Source organism: Diachasmimorpha longicaudata, chromosome 10 (genome assembly GCF_034640455.1).
Source record: "Diachasmimorpha longicaudata isolate KC_UGA_2023 chromosome 10, iyDiaLong2, whole genome shotgun sequence".
Classification (NCBI taxonomy): domain Eukaryota; kingdom Metazoa; phylum Arthropoda; class Insecta; order Hymenoptera; family Braconidae; genus Diachasmimorpha; species Diachasmimorpha longicaudata.
This window is the reverse complement of record NC_087234.1, coordinates 7,012,133-7,034,325: the sequence shown is the minus strand read 5'-3', so window position 1 is coordinate 7,034,325 and position 22,193 is coordinate 7,012,133. Positions and strand designations below refer to the sequence as shown.

Here is a 22,193-nt window from a genome sequence, read left to right as displayed (position 1 = left end):
GAAGAGTCAGATTATTAGTAGCTCGTAAATGTCTTGTTAACGACCGTGAAATACTATGCGCACAAGGTACAAAATTCCATGGTGTTACCCTTAACTTCGCTCATCTACATCATCATTTAAACTCCATTGTTTACCCGCGGTCCAGTCCCAATTTCCCCTTCCCCCGTTGCTCGCGAAACGATTGTCATTAATTTTTACAAAATTTTTTACACTCAAGTAAGCGAAGAATTGTATCTCCCCCCGCCACCCAACCACCCACATCAGCACTTGCCAACCTAGCAAGCTACACACAACATTCACAGAGTCACTCAGTCAGTGTCTGTTGCGACCTCGACCAGCAAACATCGCAGCAACTGCCGTGTATTGAACTCGCGTGACTCTCAGCGTCCTCCCCTCTCGCTAATCCCCACCCCTGAACTCTACAATACCTTTATCAGCCCCTATTCAAGGTTCGCGAATTGAGGAGAAAAAAAATTCAAGTGAAAAGTCGGGAGCCGTAGGACTTTCCAAATGAGACCACTGACCAAAAACAGCTAGACGCAACATTCGCTCGATATTCCAGCAACTCGCGAGTAATTACATAATGGGTGTTAAGTGCTTCTGGAGTTCGATACTCCTGATGAGCTGCATCGCTAGTGAAGCCCTCGCCAATGGTAAGAAATTCATCCCCCGATATTTCAAATAATTTTCCAGTGGTGTCAGAGTTATATTTAGGCTGTAAGAAGTCGTGCGAAAACTGGTTTTAAATTACCTATAGCCATTCCTGGACAGAATATGGAGCCCATCATAAAGTGAAAGTAAATCGTAGAGATTTATATTTTTCATGTGTTATGAAAAATTGTTTAATTGCCGGATTTAATTACCCTGATATATCCTTTGTACAATTAGCCTTGAGATTTAATCCGACAGTTATCACTAGTTGAATTGTACTTCACAGCTCTTTATAGCTTCTTGATACGAATGTCGCGGTTTTCTTGTTTTTTTTTTTTTTTTATTAATGTTTAAAGCATCTCTGTTGTCGCCAATTATCTCTATCAAGAGTGTTATTCCCAATGGAACTGATTCTGAATCGCAAGAAGAGGAGAAACAAGAAATAAACAGAAGGAATTCTCGTTTCACTTTAAAAAGCGAACCTCAGGAAAGCGATGGGGTAATTTTCCATGGTTGAAATTGCACGAAACGGATAAGCCTTGCACCACAGGTATTTGTAGCGTTCGCACTATTTTAACTGGGCACAATCGATTCAAGGGGTTTGTCTGTGCACTTATGGGGATAATTGAGATACCTGGGGTGGATGCAATGAAGATGAGTGATTTTAAGGGTTGAGGAGGGGCGGTCAAGTTGAGCCACTTTAATTGTGAAATAATTTTGGTCCTTGTGGTATGATTACGAGCCCTTTGGGACCACAATTTAACATGTTCTTCTACCTCGTCATCAATCGATGACGATTTTCATGTAGTATAACCCAGAATCCATTTTCCCGATCATTGGAAAGGTCCAACTGTTCTTTCAGGAAATGAAGAAATGTCATCTCCTTCCATCAAAAACTCGACAAGTCTTGCGGCGAAAGGGTTTCCGGTATAACCAACTCCTTCCCCTGAAACACGGCCCATAATTGGAACCAGTATTGAAATTGATCTGATAAGGAACTCCAGAGAAACATGTCATCTAAAAAATTTTAATAATGGTATCACCGGAAAAAAATTCTCTTGAAAGCCATCTGATAAGCGCTCCCTTTGATTCTTCTCTAATTTTACCTCTTAATGTTTTATTTCACAAGAAAATCCAATACGTAAATTTTTATTCGCATTTCAAATGCCGTGAGAAAATATTTCATCACATTTTTCTCTGTACCCTGTCTACTCGAAGTCAACTGAGTATGTCACTAATTAATCAACTCGAAAAAAGATATATTTTTCGCGATTAATTGATAAAACCCAAGAAGAACCGTTCAACACCAGCCCCACAAATTACCCCTCAGCACACACTTACGGAGTTAATTCCAAACGACTGAATAATGTCCGAAAAAATAATTTACGATTCCACCCGGAGGTCCAGTATGATTCATACTCCCTTACCCTCATAATCATTCTGCGATGAAGAAAAATGTCATGTTGTTTTATTTTTTCACCCGAGTAAAATTACTCCTCTACTAATTCATTCTCTCCGTTACTGGGGAGTGTCGAGGACGACTCGAGTTTTCAATTACCAATGCACACCCGATCCCCCTCCTCCTCATCCCCCTTTCCTTCCCCCCAGCCGACCTATCATGGTGACTATATGCGTATACATAGGTAAGTGGTAAACCGCATGATATTTCCTCCAACATGAAAGGGAAATTCAAAAGGAGGATTTAAACAGTAGTTGGAACGGGCTTGAGGTATTTTCAACCGTCTCACTTTTAACCTTATCCCATTTCTCGTGTCGTAGCCACGTGGAGGTGAGAAACATAACCGTCTATCAAGTAATAGTTAAGAAGAGGTAATAGAAGGCTGCTTAATTTTTCAAATGTTTTATTACTATCAACTTTAACATTTTCTTAATGCCATGAAAAAATCGAAGAGCGAACATCATTCTCTTAACGACACATACAACCCCTATGTGTCGTTTAGAATTATATTTCCCCCCAGAATTATCAATTTTTATCTACAAAACTACTCGGTCATTGCATTGTTCAACCGACTAAGTAGTTTCATAAATAAAAAACGAATAATAAGGGGAGGAAATATAATTTTTATTTTTTACAAAAACATCAGGATTCCATTGCACCATAAGAAAAACGTGTTTTCTATGGATACACCGTAAGAAGAGAGATGGTGAAAAATCGAGAATGCACGGAGTTGCACGAGTCTCGCCGATTATGAGGGCGGCCAGAGAGGGATAAAAACTAACAGAGAACATAACCGGTTAGGATATCGGGTCCCGGACATTCGACAAAGGCAAAATAATAAGATAAACACGAGAAAAGAGCAAAATGAACAATACGAGTTGCGGATTTTTCGCCGCAAAACAATCGAATTGATACCATCCAATGTTCGGAGATGTACATTTTTTAATTTTATATTAAATTCTCCTGAGTTCCACTGTTGCAAAAAAAACTACTATGGTTTTGACTTTTTTTTTCTTTCATTTTTTTTTTACGGCAAAAGAGAAGAGGGCCTCCTCGCGTGTCGTCACGAGGGGAAAAATATATCCACCACACATAAATAGGAATATATGTTTCGCCATCGCACGAGTGTCAGTCAGACGCCCGGAGGGGGCAATTCACCTCGATTACAGGCGCAAACAATTTTCGTGACCACGATCAATTTGATGGACGTATGGGATTTCTCCTCGCAATTGTGATCATTGATGCGGGTAATTTATACCGTTTGTTTTGACGTATATCGGCGGATGTGGTCGGCAGATTCTGCAATTGATAAGGGGAATTGGTTTAATGCGGTAGGGGTAATAAGGTTCGAATGCGCCTCGAGGTGTGAAAATGAATATTTTCCGAAAAACCAGTTTTGAAAACACATGAAGATATGTTTACTCCCTTACGACACCCAAATTTAAAAATTCCATATGAGAAAAAAAATAGTTTGCACATATTTCAATAATTAATGAATTAGTAACAAAGTCCGTGAGCGACTCTTTGTCGGAGGATTGAATTTAATCAAGAGATTTCGCCCATATTGTGATGGAAGAAGGGGGTTTACTGCCCACTGCCCTTTTCCAACAAAATTTCTTTTACTACTTTATCCCAGAAATAATGATAGAATTCTCCAATTCCCTGTCTCTCAAATCATCTTTGCAGCGATGCATCCCTATCAAGCAGATGTCTACCTCCCGTATTAATGATAAAAACATCAAATTAAATAATCATTAATCCTCCTCCCTCCCCCCTCAACAACATGAAAAATAGCAAAGATAAATGTAAAATTTTTTCAATTCCCGCTGAAAGATTATTCGCGAGTTAAACCACCCGGGGTGGTGGGTGAGGCAGTTGATGTTTTACGGAAGAGAGTATCTCCACTCTTCGACATGTATAAAGTAAAGAATAAAAAAAACCATTGGAATAAGAATGATAATAGCCAGGCGGTGCACAAAAGCCTGAGCATAAATTTTCCCTCCACCGGCATTCGTTCCAACATTTACGATTATTGTCGTAAATATAAGTATTTTTAATTTTTAACTTCACAGATACTCCCTCCCCCATTTTATTCGCCCACTTTTTTTCCCAGCATCATTCTAATGCACGCTTGGGCTCTCTGTCTGTTCTGCTGGCTTCGTTATTGACTATTCAGTGAATAGAATGAAAGAAAAAAAAAAGAAAAAACAAGGGAAGAAAATAAAAAGGCAGACGACCTGTGCTGCTTGACGCGTGAGTTGAATGCGTGTGGACGCGGGTATGACTGTGCTAAAAGATTGTGAAACATAGAGGCGTGTACTCAGCCATTGGACGGAACCAAATATGGCTGACACAAGAGTGAGCAAGTCCAACGGATCACCTCCGTTCTCTCCCCCGTTGTACCGCGAATTTATAAATTTTCTGAAGGTGCGTATCTCCCGAGTTACGGATCCATTAAGCACTTCAGCCTCAAAGATGTACTGATTTTATAAAAAATGAGGTACAGAAAACCCTCGATTGAGTTGGATTTTTTTCGAATTTTAATTCCTTCACTATTTGATCCTTTGCGGTGAATAAATTTGTATATTTCATTACGAGTGCTAAAAAGAGATTCTCAACGCATACGAGGCTTATTCTAGCATGCGCCGCAAGTGTGAAATAATGGCTTTTTTTTCTCTCATTCTACGGCTTATGTTAGCTCCTCAAATATGTATAATGATACATGAAAATTCCGATGAATTCGTGGGGTTCTTGAAAAAACTTGTGTAATAAAAAAATGAAGGAATTATTAACTGAGCAAGCAAACAGCACCTCATCTCCAATATTTTCCTAACGGTACGTTTTTTTACGAAAAGAAGCTCAATGTCCTAAAAATCAGCGACTGACTATGTGACTTCCGGTGCAATACACATGAAAACCTCTCCTTGTCCTCTCCCCACTTTTTTTTCTCTCTCTCTTTCTCACTCTCTCATCGTCACTCCTTGGAATATATTTTCCGGAGAATACTCACGTCACGTATCTGATCTACGTTTTAATTGTTTCCTCAGTGGCTGGGTATGTTTCTGTTACTATTTTTTCCTTCTTGATAATATGGGGTGTGTAAAAAGTTTATATGGCTTCACGTGTAATGAGAGTTGTCACCGCTCGTTATCCACAGGTGCGATCGGCAGAGTTGAAAACACTCTGCCAATACTACTTTCACTCATTTGAACGTATACAGGACATGATTCCGGTTGTATAAATGTGGTAAATAAATGGCACCAGAATTTTCTATCCTCCTCATCTTTTTATCAAACTTTAATCGCAAAACTTAATGCAGGCACAAGCTCGGGGGCTCAGATCGAGACAAATGATAATGTAAATAGACAGTGTACACATGTAGTTAGGGTGACAGCCTATCACTAGGATTTCGAAGTGAGAATTTCTCGGCGATGAGGTGATGAGAATTTTTCCAACATCCTTGGACATTGTTTCGAGGAATTAATTATCGGAAGGATCCTTATTATGCATTAACATTGCTCAATGTCTCTGAATGTACCGACAACATCGTTGACACCGGAAAAATATACGAAGAATGATGACTCATGTCGAGGGCAATACCGGACGTATGGGTGATCCCGTTAGATACTCATAAATTTAAATAATTCATTTTCCCCTAATATAAAGAGAATTTTTACCAGCTCATACGGACGAAAATATTTGAGAAGTTTCAAAGGACTGGAACCATAAAAATAATGTATCTCTATATCTGAAAACTTCAAAATTAATACGGAAAAGAAAAGTTCTCGACACGCGATGTGAGTCGAACTATATTTTTTTTAATGGCGAATTATGTCATTTTTTTGTTTACTAATGAATGAAAAATTTTCTCATTCACTAGCAAACAAAAATGCGCTTGAAAATGGAACAGTGTGAGAAAAAAAAATTTATCAGAATCAACATTTTGCGGGGAGACTATTTCACAGCAATATATCAACGATCGCGAAATATCTACGTGTTCCAGGTACATTCCCCGACTACGCAAATTACCGGCTTGTTGAACTTTATTACAGTTTACGTGGCTTCCGTGGGACATGAGGATCAGTTTTCATCAGGTGTAACATTGTAACTATACTTGAGCGAACGGTGTATCATAATAACTGATTCGAAATGTGGAAACCATTTACATTGACTTGAATATAAAAATAAAATATTATCCCTAACGGAGTGGGTAAGCAATTTATCCCGGCGATTATTACAAACCCGCGAAGGAAATTTCCGTCGTAAAATTGATCATTCCGTTGGATTGCCTCGCCACAAGGAATTCGTTGATCTCGAGAAAATATTAAGAATCACCAGTACAATATATTTTGCCACAATTGCGCAAAGGCTTTTTCTGCACTTAATTGTAATGAATTTATCAGAGAATCAGGTAATTTGACAGGAAAAAAAATTTTTGCACAATGATTTGCTGTACAACTGGGTCAAACCCGGGGTTATAATCAGTATTCGTGGAAAAATATTCGTAAATAATATGTGTAGACTCATAAAAAAAATTCCCAGGATATGCTGACCATCAATACCACAAGGAATTTGAAAAAATTCTCATGATTCGCTCATAAAACCACAATTGTAATTTCACGGAGAATGAGAAAATATTCTCCCTGACATTATGGTCAATTAAACGGTAGCTAAAATTTTAATTACTCAATTACTTGAATAAGAATAAATAATGCTTGAGACCTTGAGAAGGGCCGATGCTGCAGTATAAATTCTCGTGAATGTTTTTGATGTTACGGAGGCCCTTTGGCTCGCTCGTGTATGCCGCACGCTTCCGTGCCATAGATTACAGTGTCGAAGGGAGTTGTGCAGATAAACGATGGCCTTAGTATTCTCCCTTCTCTCTCCTTCCGCCGTTTTCCGCACCGAATTCCAGAGAAGAGACAGCAGGAAACGATAAGCTCAAATCACAAGATAAATCCCTTTATCCAGCTCATTCTTTTTCAATAATACAACAAAGTCGTGGTTTATCATTTCCTCATTTTGAATTTCAAACCCGTTGTGCCCCTCACATTCAGGCGTATTTCCATATTTTGTTATACGCGAGTTCACAAAGATTTTTCAAATACAATTAAGAAACCAGCTCGTTCCATTTTTTTTTTGCTCAGCAATGATTCAGCTTTTTATCCTGTAAAATGGTAGAAATATGGGAGGGGAGGGGCGAGGAGGGGAGGGGTGGAAAGTTTTTGGTCAGCAAAACGTACGAGTACAAGGAAATAAATCGTGAAAAGGGATTTCTTCGATGATCAGTGATTTACCGTGACAGAGCCTTATGTTGTAATCCCCCTCTTCACTCCCTCCACGATTCATTCCCACCCCTTTTGGTTGCCAATCGGCACGTTACTCTCAAGTTTTATATGTTTTCTAAAGTCGAAGGCATTGGGTAACCAACTGGAATATATTCACCGTTAACCAATGAAGGGGGTAAGGTTAGGCTTCCTGCTTTTCTCTTTTATCACTCGAAGCCCAACCTGTCCTGTATTGATTAAGAACTTTCGATCCTGTTACAGTTGTCCGTGTAACCTCTACTCCCGTATCATGTAAGCTGTATTAACATCTGTGATGTTGAGTCCATAAATTATTGAGGTACAGTTTTTTTCAACTGACGGATGGATTTAATCTGATGATAATCAGTAACTCCGTCGAATAAACATAATATGAAAATATTTCCCATTCGAACCATTGGTCATTGAACAATTTTGTGAGCAAAGAGCGAGGAGACAATCGCAGCAAAGTCTTTAATCCTCGCATTCTACTCTAGGGTCTGTGACCCTAGAACTCACGGGTACATGCCACCTTGAGATATTTGCAGCACGCGACCATCATGATAAGAATTCTCCCATGTGACTTGTTTAACTGTCGTCAGTTTAATTCTAATTGGTCTCATGGTGGTTGATAGTGAAAAATAAAAACAAGTGCCAGCTTCTTAACTTTGATACACGAACTCGTTTATATCTGAAGTAATAATTAACCCAGAGGTTCGTTTGCATTGGAGATTGGGACGGATGCTGGTCAATATCACCGCAGACTTGATAACTCCGTTTACGAGATTATATCATAAACATCTTGATAAGAGATCCAACAGGAAATATTTTAGCGGTAAATTCGTGAGTGCGCACACGAGCTCTCGACATATTTTTCGAATTTTCCATATTATTTTGTTCATCCGAGATTTCCCAGGGTTTTTCAATTTACTCGAGCGAAACTAATTCAATTGTCAACTACGACGATCTCACTTGACCCACTATCCACCTGCCCCCTCCCTCGCGCCGGTGAAAATAAAAAACTTCTTATAGCTCATTAAAACCAGACTGCATATAACATCCGGAAATCCGTGGATCAGTCCAGTGTAACGTGCAGCCAAGTGAAGAGCCCCCTGTGCATTACTCTTTTCCCTCAGCCTCACAAGACTTAGCAATAACACCCAGCCTGAAGTCATAAAAGAGTCCTTATATCCCTCGCCATTTTCTTTATTTACTTCGAGCCGATTCACTCGGGTATCTCATCTACGAGTACATTGCCACGATTCCAAATCCAATGGCTTTCACTATCGGAATTAAGGGAAACGTCAGTGAGTTCTTAATCAATCAGAATAAAAAATCCTTTATCCTTTTGTTTGTTATTAAATGCCTTGCATTGCGTAACGAGTACCAACACTTTCACACCAAGAGTTGAAATATTTTTGTCTCAAAATAATTAATCAATTCACATCAGGAATTTGCTCGTCCTTTATTACGTCGTTTTCCGAGGATAATTTTCTCCTCTAAAGCGAGACATCACTTCCCTTATCACATCCTCTGTGTGTCAATCCGTAATTATCGACTATGCAAATGCTATTTAGTCTTTTATATTTCAAATTATTCCACAATGTTTATGCCTCAGAAAATTGACGAAGGAATTGAAAAAAAACGCAATGATAAAGCCTTTCCCAATGGAGAAAATGACCGGAAAATGGGCCTAGTAATTTACTATTCATATTAGCCAGCCAGCAATCGCCAGGATTAACAACTTAATTGTTCCATAATTGTACATGACTACGTCGGATTCTAATCTCATTCTCCCTTTGTCTCGTATGTTGTTCTTTCTTCCTTCCATATTTTTATTGTTCTTGTTTACGCAAAGGATCTCATGCATTGAAAATCAGGAAGATACCTTAGCTGGCACGATGGATAGTTGTGGGTTGTGGTGGCCTTCTTGGTTTCTTGGTGAAAGTACATCCATTTGTGATTACACAGTAGAATTTGCTGAGGGAGAGAGGGAAATAAAAAGCAACAGTACTTAACGTAGTGTATGTACATGACTCTCAAGGTCGAGTTGAAATGATTTTATGAGAGAGCTGATGAGCCCCGCGAAGACCAGTATGGCAATTAGGGGTTTTTGTTGAATTTAATGAGTTGGAGGAGATGTTTCCGGTGGATATCATTAATGATTGGGCAGATGTATAACCGGGAAATTGGAAATTTGTGGGATTATTGAGATTTGATTTTTTTATTCATTTTTTAGTGCAGAGCAGGGTCAGGTGTACCAAGGACTCCATGGAGGTGGATATCTCTAGGAGCAGCCCTCAGGCCGAAATATATCTTCAGCAGTTGAAGAATTATCCTGGTATATAGGGACTTTCCATTTTTCCATTCAAAGGATTTTACTACAGCCGTTTATTTTTTTTATTAAGATTTGTTTTTCTTCGGTTAGATGAAGCCTGCAAACCTGTTCTCAGAGATGGTGTCGCAACGTTCAGACTGTCATTGACGGAACAGGCAATGTCTCGGTGTGGGATAACGCGAGTTGTCAATAAAGTCACTGTAATTACCATTTTTTTCCAACTTTTCTACAAATAAATAAACTATATTTGTTTGAAGTGGGGAGAAAATTTTTTTCCCATTCGAATAATAGAAAAACAATTCAATAAGTTGTTTTTGGGGGTCCCTAGGGTCAAAAAGTCTACTACCATCGGATCATTGTGGAGGAGCCAGACGATTCCACCAAACACACGTTTACAGTAAAGTGCATTGTAACAGAGTTTATTCTCCACTCCGAAGTTCCTCGAAATCATACCATTGTAAGAAGAAATATTCTGCCAGCTGAATTCAAAGAGGATGAGTGAGTGCCCAAATCAAATTTATTTATTAATTTCTATTTATCTATCTATTTAAATATAATGAAAAATCTGTAATCGATAATCGATTAACTGCATGACGATCATATCTAAATATCCGTGGAATGTAAGAGAGAGAGAGAGAGAGGGCGTTCCGCATCGTGAAATGCATTGAATTCATATGTATAAAAAATATTTGAACAGCCCTTAGTCTAGAATGCATCTGAATTATTTATAAAAATTCTTAGGTGTTTGCAGACGGTTATATTTCTGTAATAGTGAATAATAAAAACATCGTAACCAATCGATTGATCTTTTAACGTTCGAAATATGGGTCAATTCTTCATAATTGCCTCCTTGGTATATCCAGGGGCTCACGAGACGGTTTTCTCCGTCAATTTTTCTCCATTTTTTTTATTCACTCACAACTTCCGGTATAACCAGAACTCACGGGCGCTCGTCATGCTCGAGAGACACGCAACAGCCGTTTGAAAACGCGTGATTTATTAAAAACGTTCAATCGCGTGGTGAAAGACCGGTCAATTGAAAATCCCCGATATTATTGAATCATTCATCATTACCATAACTCTTCACACCGGGAGTTTATCCGTCATAATTATAAGATTGCGCGAAGGGGACAAAAAATAATGGATTTTCGTTTAGTTAATAAATATACAAACAATTTATGGTCATTTTTTTTCAACAAAAGGTTCTCTTGAAAATGTCATGTTACCAAAAATCAAAGAAAAGTTGTCCAGTAAATGACAGACTTTCACGGAAATATTTAACAAATTTTGGAATGGAGCGGCTTTAATTATTAATTTCCGGCGCTATTAATCATTTATTAATTGCGACAATCGTTCCTTTTCAGTACCATCGATTTTCGTGGTGAAATAAACGGTACAGCACCGATACCCCTCCTTAACGTCGGTGTTCGACAAAATGGTAATCTTGTCACTGGTGAACTCAATGTCAGCCCTGGTACTCCGTTGCAGATGGAAATCTATCTGGACAATAATTCATCGCATGTTTATGGCCTTCTCGTGACTTATATGCAGGTCACTGACACCAAGTACGCGGAGGAAACCATCATTTTTAACGGGTGAGAAATTAAAAATTTAGACGCCACTGAGAAATGCCATCGCGTCAAAATATGTGAAATATATTGCAAAATTGTTTTTTTTCTCATCTTCAGGTGCTCTGTAGATCCTTATCTCTTCGAGAACTTTAATACAGTTGACGGGGACTTTCTGACTGCTAAATTCAGAGCTTTTAAGTTTCCTGAGAGCACTTACGTACAGTTCACCGCAACCGTTAATGTGTGTCTGGACAGATGCGAGGGGGTGAGGGATTTATTTATCGATTTAATCAGTAACAGGGTACGGGGGAGGATTTTCAGGATCGCTGATTAAGAAAAAATGGAGGGAGAAAATACGAGCAGAATTAAGGATACGAAGAAAATATTAATAATAAAATTTCAGAGATTTTTTAATTGATTCGTTTTTGGAAATCAGGTGGAGTGCAGCAGTGGCCAGACTGGATTTGGAAGGAAGAAACGAGCCATCGTCTCGGATGCCAAGAAAGAAAAGTTTGTTTACACCACCACGACATTCATGAGAGTCGACTGGGACGAGAATACAATCAGAAACAAATGTAAGCCTTTATGCAATTAATCATGATCTCTCTCCCTCCTCGAATTCTGGTCTGGTCTGGACCAGGGAAGTCCGATTACAAATTTTCGTTGAAATAATTATTTACGTGGATTATCACTTCATTAATAAACACAACTAATTAAAAAATACCTCGTTCATTTAGCATTGTCCCACTTCGTGAGGAAGGGCACACGGAGATCAGCACAAGCAGAACAGTCGGTAATTGCTGAGGAGATTGAGGAGCAATTATTCTACAAAGTAACTGAAGGTGAAGTCAGTGCTTCGGGTAGAATTTCCCTCAGTTGTTTCGCGATTCTACTGTTCTACATGCCGAATATACTTTAAGACAATTGTTACAAAAATCGTGGAATTATTTTTAATTGAGTTAATATTCAATTCAACTAAGTGGAACACTCGATGTATTAATTTCTTCGATAGCAACGCCATGACTCTCTGATCAATTGTTGAATGACTCATTATCTTAAACTGCTGAATGTTGCTGGGGTTCCAAATGTTTCAACTACTTAATGTGATACTAAAATAACGTTTATATCATTGCTATAAAGATTAGAGAAGAATACAATGTTAACTGAACGAAGTCGCACTAGGAAATGATGGATTAATGAGATACAATGACTCGATTGTTTCTCCACTTTGTGACTGCTAGATTTTTCATAATCTCAATTTTTTATGCCTCGAAAATTGGCTTTTGCAAGTGGAGAAGCCCAAGGAACTAGTCGTACGACGTCGTTGAGCAATTACAGTAATTTTAAGTGTAATTTCTAATGATTGATTTTGGATTTTTTTTCTTTCGTAACTACTATTTTTTTTTTAAATACATATTGACTTTTAGATAAGAAAAATTTAATAAAGGCAATTTTAAGAATTGTGATTCCGTTTATTTTTATTGAAATACCTTAGAAACTGTCAGTTTAAGAGGAGCACGTTATCGAAATGACCGAAATTCCCAGAATCGATTGGACAATTCAAACTTTTGTTGTGACAACCAATAATCATAAAATTATTTAAATATTAAATAACACCATTTGTATTTATTATTGATTTATTTCCTTCTTAAAAATCGTCGTGTAATAAAAATTTATTCTTTGGAATGTACGAAACCATTTTTCCCTCTTGAGCAATTGGACAGTAAAAATCAGTACTACATCCTGAAAATTCCAAACTTGCTGTCGGGAATAGGTGCATTGCATGATGCTGCCAGACTCATGGCTATAACAGCTCTCGTATCGAGTGGATCAATTACCCCATCATCCCAAAGTCGAGCACTCGCGTAATAAGGGCTTCCCTCATTTTCAAATTGTTTGATAATTGGTTTCTTCAAATTATCCTCCTCCTCTTGCGTCCAATTTTTGCCCTCTCTTTCGCGTTGTTCACGTGCTATTTGTGCTAATACTTCGGCTGCCTGCTCACCACCCATGACTGATATTCGAGCGTTGGGCCAGCAGTACATGAAACGGGGAGAGTACGCACGGCCACACATTCCTTGAAGATAAATAACGAATGTTTATAATGAATCAAGAAAGCCCTTTTACGAAGAGAACTCGAGGATCGTCTCAGTTATATATTTGAATGGAGATCATTTTTAGATAACTGACATTTCAGGATACCCTATTCTCATTATTTTAATTGATGTTCCAAAGCTCTGAATTATCTCGTTCAATTCTATTCCCATTAAAAAGGGATGATTTCACACTTACCGTACGTTCCAGCCCCATGAGAGCCCCCAATCACCACTGTTATTTTGGGTACTTGGGCGCAAGCAACAGCGGTGACCATTTTCGCTCCATTTTTAGCGATTCCCCCGGCCTCTGCCTCCCTCCCTACCATAAAGCCTGGAAAAAATATTTTTAAGGTAAAGCAGGTAAGCTGCTTGTAAGGTGCAAACGGACAGTCAATGGCAATGGCTGCATTAATAATAACCACGAGAAATTTTTAACTCGAAAATTATCGACGTTCTCATTTAAGTACCACGCCCCAACAAATTATTGCAAATAGTACCGCCTGATGAAAGCACGGCGTTAGCCCAAAGTAGTATGGGTTGATTAGGATTTTTTTTTCAATTTTTCACGCCGTAATATATGAAATCTCAAATTTTGTTAATTCACCGGAATCTTAATTTTAATTCTGCAAATTGACGACAAAAAATCATTAATAGCACAAACCTGTAATATTTTGTAAAAAAATGAGTGGTATTTTTCTTTGTGCACAAAGCTGAACAAAGTGTGCACCCTTAAGTGCACTCTCTGAAAAGAGTACACCGTTGTTGGCAACAATTCCCACCGGATAGCCATGTATCCTTGCAAAACCAGTTACGAGTGTATCCCCGTATTGAGCCTTGAATTCATGAAAACGCGAACCATCCACAATCCTTGCAATTACTTCCTTGACATTGTACAGTTTTTTCAAGTTACTACCGACTATTCCATAAATCTCATCAACATTGTGCAATGGTATTTCGATGTTTTTATTTATGTTCACATCCATCGGTGTTTGTCGATTCAAATTACGAATTATTCTGCGGGCTGTGTGAAGGGCATGTATATCATCGACCGCATAATGATCTGTTACACCAGATGTTCTGTAGAAAAAAAATTATCCTTGGTGCATTTCAGTTTGTTTTGGGTATTTTTCTTAACGAGGTCATTAGAGGTTGAGAGAAGAATATTAATATGGGTGGTCTGATGTTTGAGCGGCTGAGAAAGTTGAAAAAATTTACTGAGCGAGACAACCTTTACGCCATCAATTTTTATTGACAGAGAAATAAAAAAAAATGTACAAGATGGCTTTTTAAAGGTGACGTGACGCCCACATTTGCAAACCACCATATAAATTTTCAATATCTCCAAATTCTTAATTGTTCAATGATAAATAATGCGTATTATGCGAAATGGGTTTTATTTGAATTGATAAGAAATTAAACTTAATCAATTCCCTCATCAATACCTGCCCTAATAGGTGCCAATCTAAATCTCAGACTTTTCAAATTTATCCTAAAAATTTTGCTATCTATATGTATTATTCATAGAACAAAATGAAAGATCAATAAGAATGCATTGGAAACGTCTCTATTCAACCATTTGACGTAAATAATTGAGTTCATTCACTAGCATTTTTACCTGAATTTAATGACTCTAGCATAAATGTTTATTAACAACAGCTTATCGAAGGCATTCAATTGTTGTCAAACTTTTGTTTTTATTATTCAATTAATCGTGAAATAGTTGATGTCCTTGTTGCATGAGTCATCTTACTTGCAATGAAGTGATGCACCACCGAGCTCCTCGGCTGAGACAACTTCACCAGTTGAGGCCTTGACGAGCGGTGGTCCAGCTAAAAAAATTGTACCCTGTTTATCAACTATGATATTTTCATCAGCCATTGCTGGCACGTATGCTCCACCAGCTGTACAACTGCCCATAATTACTGCTATCTGGGGGATCCCTTTTGCACTCATATTTGCCTTAAATCATTTCAACTCAAAATAAGAAAAAAATATCAAATTCAAAATATCAAGGCTATCAAATAGTAAAATAATTTTAAGATGAAAAAAAGTGATGTTTCAGCGTGAAAAATAATTTTTTAAATTACTTGATTGTAAAAAATTCGTCCAAAATGATTTTTATCGGCAAACAAATCAGCCTGATGTGGTAAATTAGCACCACCACTGTCCACTAGATAAACACAAGGTAGATTATTCTCATCAGCAATTTCCTGTGCTCTAAGATGTTTCTTAGCTGTGATTGGATAGTAAGTACCGCCTTTAACTGTCGGATCATTAGCAGCAATCACACACTCTTGTCTGGTTGTAGGGGAGTATAAAAATGGACAAAAATTAGAAATTTGAAAGAGGGGGGAAAAAATACGATAATAATGACACTCGTGAGTCATGTGATTTAGAGGATCGTTAATATCACCAGTAATTACCCCTCGACTCTTCCGATGCCTGTAATTATTCCACCGGCTGGCACCGTGTCTTTGCCATACATATCGTATCCAGCTAATTGTGAAAACTCCAGGAAGGGTGATTCAGGGTCTAATAAAGTGTTTATACGATCTCGCGGCAACAATTTCCCTTTGCTAAGGTGTCGCTCTTTTGCTTTAACTCCACCGCCTTCCACTATTTTCTCGACTGTTGATTTCAAGTCGTGGACAAGTTTTTTCATGGCGTAATAATTTTCCTGATAAGATTATTGAAATTAGATTTAACTGTTTGCGGAGTAGAAGCTTCATGAAATTTATTCTTTCCATTGTAATGCTTTTCCTCCTGCAATTATGGTAACCCTAGACACACCGTGCGAGAGATCGAATGAATACGCATTTTATCGAATCAGTCTCCAACATGAACAAACAAATGCTGTTACTTCGGGTCACGAACTCCTGATAATTCAATATTTGTCGGAGAATTTATTAACGCGATAAGAATGAAAGTCTCGGATTTTGGTAATAGCAGCGGTAATTCTCATATGAAAAACAATTCATTCTTTATTGAAAATAAAAAATTCTACAGTTATGAACGAAACAAGAAATTAATAAAAAATAATAATTTTCAGAATGAATAGTATAGATTGACAATCAAGTCATATTATATTTTGAAGATGATTATTTGATTAATTACTCATTTTATTAGCCTTTACAATATAAAATTATGGTTGTCTCTTAACAGAACGAGCGAGAAAATATTGCGAAATAATTACACAATCCTCTTATGATATTTTCGAGAAGTGAATATTTTCTCTCCTGACCTGATACTCCGGAGATTCAACGTCTGGACGACTGCCGATGACTGCAATTTCATCATGAAAAGTCCTGTAGATGATATTAACTCTCCTTCGCAAAATTCTGCTTTTCAACATTTTGAACATCTTCACAGAAATTCAAATCCGTTAGAATGAAAAAAAATATATTTATCTGTCAAGTAAATCCCCTGGCACCCTAAAAAAATTCCCAAACAATAATTATAATCAACAGAATAACAGAATATAACAAAAACAAATTAGTCGGCTTGCACTCGCGAGTAAATCGCCGACCAGAGAAGTACACGTGAACCAATTGTTCTATTTATTATTCCAACTTTTGGGCAAATCTACATCGAGTACAGAATATCAGAAAGGAGCATCTCCATATGAAAGCCATTGGTGGATGTGACGTCATAAAATGTACTCTTTCGGTAATCGGCGCGTAGTTTTCAACTCTGGGAACAAGTCAAATGGGCCAGACTTCTGTTGGTGTCCGTCGTGTTATATTTTGGAATTTTATGACTCGTACGTCTGGAGCACAATGTTGTAGCTCTTCGTAATGACTCCTCTAAGAACACAATCCTTAGAGTATCGTAAAGGTGAAGCCCGTTGACAATTTATTTGAGTCCTAGTGATCGTAAAAAAAGATAGATTTGCTGGCATTTAAATTTGCCGCCCGGAAGTGAAATTATTCTGATGTCATTCAAGAAGTCATATCATGTAGTACCCTTCTAGTGATAGGCCGACGAGCATTCGTGATCAATCGGAGCGAATCAGCTGTCGGTGGCCTATTTTGTGGTCGGCCGACTCATCAATCAGAGACAGGCAACAGCCGGACCCGAAGTAAAACAACAATCGTGGGAAAAAACTGAAATACGATGACACATGTTTCGCAAATTTTCAATTCCTTTCAAGACCACTTGAATAGTGAGCAAGAGCTACGAGAGGTAATATTTCTGAATTATCCAATACTTCCAACTCTTTTATATTCTGTCTGCAAAAGTATTTTTGAGGTTATTCGCAAATAAAGTTGAATCTGCAAGATTAATAATGTTTTGGCTTTGCTCATGAGAGATTTACGAGTTCTTTTTGTCTGTTATTTAACGGATCTCTGGTTTTCAAAGTCACTTCTACTTTTTCAGGCTTCAAAGTGAAGCCTGATTTGTTTCATTTGCAGAATTCTTGGCTTTTAGTAATAAAATGTTGGATACGTTGAAAGAATAACATTCACGTCGCTTGAGCTAATGTTAATATTCATTAATGCAAAATGCCAATTGTGTCAGTCTAGAAAAATGTTAAAAATATTTAACTTTCCTCGTCTATGCAAGATTTGACCATTGTTTTGGAAATTGGGAGGGAGAAGGATAGAATGATAATTATCCCGAATATACTAAGCGAGAATAAGCCCTTCAAATTCTTCATTTTCCCTCAGGCAATTCGTGTGATAGTGAAGGATACTGAGAAGATAGCACGAGATATAGTCATAATACTTCAGAATATTCACAATGAACATGGGAAGGAGGAGGATCAAAGTATGTAAATAATTTTTTAAAAATTCCTGGGGTTCTCGTAGCAATTATTTCAATCCATTATCATTCAACACTTCAGCGGTCTCTCAAAACTGTGCCAAAGCCAGGGAACTCTTCTCCACTGTAAGACCCCAGTATGATAAACTGGCTCAAATCATTCCAAAGGACCAGTATTACAGATTCAACGATTTATGGAAATATGTCACGCAGCGTCTGTGTTTCCTGGCAGCCCTCACAGTTTATTTGGAAGTCAAAATACTCGTAACGAAGGAAACAGTTGCAGATATTCTCGGGGGTAATCGGATATTCTAATTTTTACCTTCTTTAATTCATTCTCAATTATTTTAATGAGCCAGCAGTAAATACTCATTTACTAATTTTTTTTTCAAGTAAAAAATAATCGCGATGAAGGTTTCCATCTCGATTTGGAGGATTATCTAATGGGATTGCTCCAATTATCAGCAGAATTGGTAAGAACATTAATTAACAATACAATGGGGAATCCGTCTATCAAAATTAATGGTTATTACAGTATTTAATATAATCATTGATGATTTCATGATTTAAGAGTAAGATTGATCCACTATTGTGGCTCACCTTTTAGAGCCGTTTTGCAGTAAACAGTGTGACATCTGGAGATTACAATCGTCCGATAGAAATCGCACGTTTTATCAACGAATTAAACGCCGGATTTCGGTTATTGAATCTAAAGAATGATAATTTACGTAAGCGTTTCGATGCTCTGAAATATGATGTTAAGAAAGTCGAGGAAGTCGTGTATGATTTGAGCATTCGTGGACTGAAACCAACGACACCAGCAGTTAATGATACTACATAGACCGATTGTCGACCAACTCAACTGGTCTTCGAGGCTCAGGTTCCATGTAAAATACCATCAGCAGCATTTATTTTCTTCTGAGATTCAGGTATTCAAAGTTAGGAGCAATTGATGCTTCATTCCCTATTCAGATGTTTATTCTTTTAAGGAAGTTTATGTGCATATTTTTTACTTTAATATCGTAAATAGTTTAATTTCTCATAAAATACGTGAGACTTGATGTATCTAAGTATGCTTATGTAATTCAATAAACTGAAGTTTTCTCAAATTGTTTGGTTTCAAGGTTAGAATAAATAGAGTCACAAAGAATAGAGTCAACCTGGGAGAATTGTGAAGCAATGAATGTGAAAACTCGCTTTGGATTGTGGTCAAATGATTTATTCAAACAACCTCATTTTTTTAAGTAACCGCCCCATGATAATTTTCCAAAATGTACAGGTATTTCTCAAATATATGAAAATATGATTTCATGATTGAAAATTAGCTTTTCCTACATAAGTACAACCAGATCTTTGGACAATTTCTGTAGCTGCCCAGATACCGCACTCTATGCATACTTCGATGCTTTTTCCAAGGAGATATTGTGACAGGAATCCTGGGAAAATAAAACCAAAGGTGTAAATAATTCTTTGAAAGATGATCCTCCAGGTGTTGGAAGGAATGAAAATTTATAAACTGTAGCTCACCTCCAACGAAGGCATCCCCAGCACCATTCGTATCTACAACTTTATCCTCTGGTATTCTCCTGGCGGGATATTCTGTGAGAATATCATCCTTAACTACGATCACATTCTCAGCTCCCTGAGTGATAACAACAACCCTTTTCCTCTTATCATTTATTTTCGACATTTTCGACATTTTCAAGGCAATTTCTCTCCTGTCTGTCGTTTTTAAGTCGTTTGCCTTCGAAAAGGCATCAGCCTCGGTTTCATTTCCGAATATTATATCTACATAAGGGAATGCTGCCAGCATTGGTTCCTTGAAAAATTCGCATAGAAATGGTGCACTGAGGTTCATCATGAAGATTTTATTGTGCTCATGTGCATGTTTAGCAACTTTTTGAATGGTTACGGGACTGACCGTCAAAAAGAAGCCCTGAAAATACAAAATTTATGATGAAATTTCCCACGTGAGACTGGTGAAAAGATTTTCGAATGGTTGGAAAGAGAAATAATTTTTTTCCCAGTTTCCTTGTACGTTTTTCCTCGATTTTTTTTCCCCAAAAAAACAATGATGATACTCACAGAAATATAGACATATTCACAATTTTCTAGAAGACGTCGATTCTCGGGATCATCGAGATGATGCGGGGAGAAACAGTTAGCCGCGGCTAAATTCGCACACAATGATCGATTTTTTCCGGTTATGAGCACTCCACAGGTACCAGTAGGTTCTTTATCGTGATATTGATATCTAGCATTCACTCCAGTCTCTAGAAGCTTGTCTTCGAGGATTTTAGAATATTTATCCCTTCCAACACAACCCATGAACGTGGAGATATGGGGCTTTTCCCAAATCCACTGAAAAGTCAACGTCAATGCAAAATCGATGGCACCAAAAGTAATAAAAAGTGCAATTATAGCACTACTTATTATAGTTTTGTTAATATAATCGTCTTCTAATCTTACCTGCGCGACCCTGAGAGTATTTTGGACAGATCCACCACCAATGAAATCGGCTTTGTACTGCTCAATAAGCTCATCATATAATGGCTTGTGGTGTTCTTCAGCTAGAATAGCATCATTCGGTTTCATTCCATATTTGTTCAAAAAATCGTCATCTACGGTTGCTGAGATATCCAATAGTGGATTTCCCAAGCCCAAAAGTAATCCTTCTCTAGAGAGAAAAAACATAGTGATATTTTTAAATTTACTGAATAATTAATAACAAATTTATGTGGAAATGAGCAACGATTGTCTGCCTTGTTTTCTATTCCTGATTCAAAAATAAACCCGAATCGTAATTCATCCAATTTAGTTATTACTCGGTATTACTAATTATTCTATGTTTAGTGATTGTTCCACAATGAATTAACATGTTGAATTATTCACTTCCTCGTGCAGTCATCAGTGACACCTATAAATTACGTAATTACGCAGATAATAACAAACTACAAATAAAACATTAGTCATAGAGTCAGAAAAATTTTCAAACCGATTTGAGACCCAGAGGTTCCCAAACTCACGACTGGCATGGACATTCCCACATGCAAAAAATGCTTTTTGGGGAATCCTCATTGGTAACTCACAGGAACGAATTAAACAGAAATTTCGCATAAGCTACGATCACAAAGTTTCCATTCGAATGCCAAAATAACCTCAAATATTCCATGCCATTCTCCCTCGAATGTTGTCTATTACGTAAAAACTCCCTTAACTTTTAATTATTCCACGCAATAAACCTCAACTATTACCTTAATTTTTCACTCATCGTTGATGAAGTCATGGGCTGAATAAAATATTATTACTACTTGGTATTTTATGGCTGCGACTGTTCAGGACAGTACACCTTCTCGCGGTTCGTCACTGGAGGGAATGGATGTTGCTACGTGGTAGCAAAGACACGCTGCGGACCGCATGATGAAATTAAATACAAAATGGAATCTAATGAGTCCTTGGTTCACGTCATAAATAGACCGAGATAACAGCAGCGATCACACGATTATGAAACATTACCATTTCAGAATGTTACTGTTTTCTGAAAAATGCAAGCTCGCTTGCATCTCTAATTAAAACACCTTGGAAAGGACTTTACCATTGCATATGGATTTATTTTGACTTTTGTCGATGTAACTGATCTATCTATTGTTGTTAATAAATTAACAATGCGCTTCTAAATTGTCTTTTTTTCATTCTATACAATCTACAGATCATTTCATTAATTAAGTTGACAATGAATTGGATTCTAGTGGAGGGGGCTAGTACCTCGTGTAAAGATACCCACGTGGGCTCTGGCACAGCTCGATTCGAAAATTTTCCTTGACAATACGCCGCCGCGGACCTCGATTTAGATCAATTGTCCTGCAAATTTGAGGTGAACCATACCCTGTCAGTCTTGTTATTGTGTGAAAAATTTAAATTTACCTCAATCGATACGTGACCCTCCTGGTTGTTTATGATCTCACTGAGTAGGAATTTTCCAAGAACGACTCAAATGTCGATGATAGGGATCAT

The 22,193-nt window shown here is 37.6% G+C and overlaps 4 protein-coding genes across 6 annotated transcripts; 2 read left to right on the top strand and 2 right to left on the bottom strand.

The window, feature by feature from the left end:
- Positions 1 to 304: 304 nt before the first annotated feature.
- On the top strand, positions 305 to 12,788 carry LOC135166385 (uncharacterized). 2 transcript variants are annotated; one of them, XM_064128539.1, is made up of 8 exons: positions 305 to 653; positions 9,653 to 9,754; positions 9,842 to 9,951; positions 10,080 to 10,249; positions 11,116 to 11,346; positions 11,440 to 11,587; positions 11,759 to 11,897; positions 12,060 to 12,788. In XM_064128539.1, exons 1-8 carry the CDS (start codon positions 584 to 586, stop codon positions 12,239 to 12,241), a joined length of 1,152 nt encoding a protein of 383 aa, XP_063984609.1. In that variant the 5' UTR covers positions 305 to 583; the 3' UTR covers positions 12,242 to 12,788. The 2 variants fall into 2 exon arrangements, with proteins under 2 accessions (XP_063984609.1, XP_063984610.1); XM_064128540.1 differs by lacking the exon at positions 305 to 653 and adding an exon at positions 8,555 to 8,720.
- A 153-nt stretch (positions 12,789 to 12,941) lies between these two features.
- LOC135166379 (methylcrotonoyl-CoA carboxylase beta chain, mitochondrial) lies at positions 12,942 to 16,986 on the bottom strand. The gene is made up of 7 exons (XM_064128528.1): positions 16,660 to 16,986; positions 15,842 to 16,095; positions 15,506 to 15,716; positions 15,169 to 15,377; positions 14,080 to 14,495; positions 13,615 to 13,749; positions 12,942 to 13,399 (listed from the first exon to the last, which is right to left on the bottom strand). The coding sequence occupies exons 1-7, from the start codon at positions 16,777 to 16,779 to the stop codon at positions 13,059 to 13,061; spliced, it is 1,686 nt and encodes a 561-aa protein (XP_063984598.1). The 5' UTR covers positions 16,780 to 16,986; the 3' UTR covers positions 12,942 to 13,058.
- A 413-nt stretch (positions 16,987 to 17,399) lies between these two features.
- On the top strand, positions 17,400 to 19,500 carry LOC135166395 (translin). Of its 2 annotated transcripts, XR_010299665.1 has the most exons (6): positions 17,400 to 17,600; positions 18,086 to 18,185; positions 18,262 to 18,477; positions 18,573 to 18,652; positions 18,787 to 19,108; positions 19,304 to 19,500. XR_010299665.1 is itself a non-coding variant. In XM_064128553.1 (5 exons), exons 1-5 carry the CDS (start codon positions 17,532 to 17,534, stop codon positions 19,018 to 19,020), a joined length of 699 nt encoding a protein of 232 aa, XP_063984623.1. In that variant the 5' UTR covers positions 17,401 to 17,531; the 3' UTR covers positions 19,021 to 19,288. The 2 variants fall into 2 exon arrangements, 1 of the variants encoding a protein (XP_063984623.1); XM_064128553.1 differs by lacking the exon at positions 19,304 to 19,500 and having other exon boundaries at positions 17,401 to 17,600; positions 18,787 to 19,288.
- LOC135166389 (uncharacterized) lies at positions 19,377 to 21,669 on the bottom strand. The gene is made up of 5 exons (XM_064128547.1): positions 21,434 to 21,669; positions 20,649 to 20,856; positions 20,265 to 20,540; positions 19,707 to 20,115; positions 19,377 to 19,615 (listed from the first exon to the last, which is right to left on the bottom strand). Exons 1-5 carry the CDS (start codon positions 21,463 to 21,465, stop codon positions 19,488 to 19,490), a joined length of 1,053 nt encoding a protein of 350 aa, XP_063984617.1. The 5' UTR covers positions 21,466 to 21,669; the 3' UTR covers positions 19,377 to 19,487.
- Between the last annotated feature and the right edge of the window lie 524 nt (positions 21,670 to 22,193).

Excerpts from the sequence above, each read along its gene's own strand:
- LOC135166385 (XM_064128539.1), top strand. The coding sequence starts at position 584 with ATGGGTGTTAAGTGCTTCTGGAGTTCGATACTCCTGATGAGCTGCATC. Across the intron at positions 9,755-9,841 it reads GCAGTTGAAGAATTATCCTG|ATGAAGCCTGCAAACCTGTT; the intron begins GTATATAGGGAC and ends TTCTTCGGTTAG. Across the intron at positions 10,250-11,115 it reads GCTGAATTCAAAGAGGATGA|TACCATCGATTTTCGTGGTG; the intron begins GTGAGTGCCCAA and ends GTTCCTTTTCAG.
- LOC135166379 (XM_064128528.1), bottom strand. The coding sequence starts at position 16,779 with ATGTTCAAAATGTTGAAAAGCAGAATTTTGCGAAGGAGAGTTAATATC. Across the intron at positions 15,378-15,505 it reads GACGAATTTTTTACAATCAA|GCAAATATGAGTGCAAAAGG; the intron begins GTAATTTAAAAA and ends AAATGATTTAAG. Across the intron at positions 14,496-15,168 it reads GGTGCATCACTTCATTGCAA|AACATCTGGTGTAACAGATC; the intron begins GTAAGATGACTC and ends TTTTTTCTACAG.
- LOC135166395 (XM_064128553.1), top strand. The coding sequence starts at position 17,532 with ATGACACATGTTTCGCAAATTTTCAATTCCTTTCAAGACCACTTGAAT. Across the intron at positions 17,601-18,085 it reads GTGAGCAAGAGCTACGAGAG|GCAATTCGTGTGATAGTGAA; the intron begins GTAATATTTCTG and ends ATTTTCCCTCAG. Across the intron at positions 18,478-18,572 it reads AGTTGCAGATATTCTCGGGG|TAAAAAATAATCGCGATGAA; the intron begins GTAATCGGATAT and ends TTTTTTTTCAAG.
- LOC135166389 (XM_064128547.1), bottom strand. The coding sequence starts at position 21,465 with ATGACTTCATCAACGATGAGTGAAAAATTAAG. Across the intron at positions 20,541-20,648 it reads ATACTCTCAGGGTCGCGCAG|TGGATTTGGGAAAAGCCCCA; the intron begins GTAAGATTAGAA and ends TTGACTTTTCAG. Across the intron at positions 19,616-19,706 it reads TGGGGATGCCTTCGTTGGAG|GATTCCTGTCACAATATCTC; the intron begins GTGAGCTACAGT and ends TTATTTTCCCAG.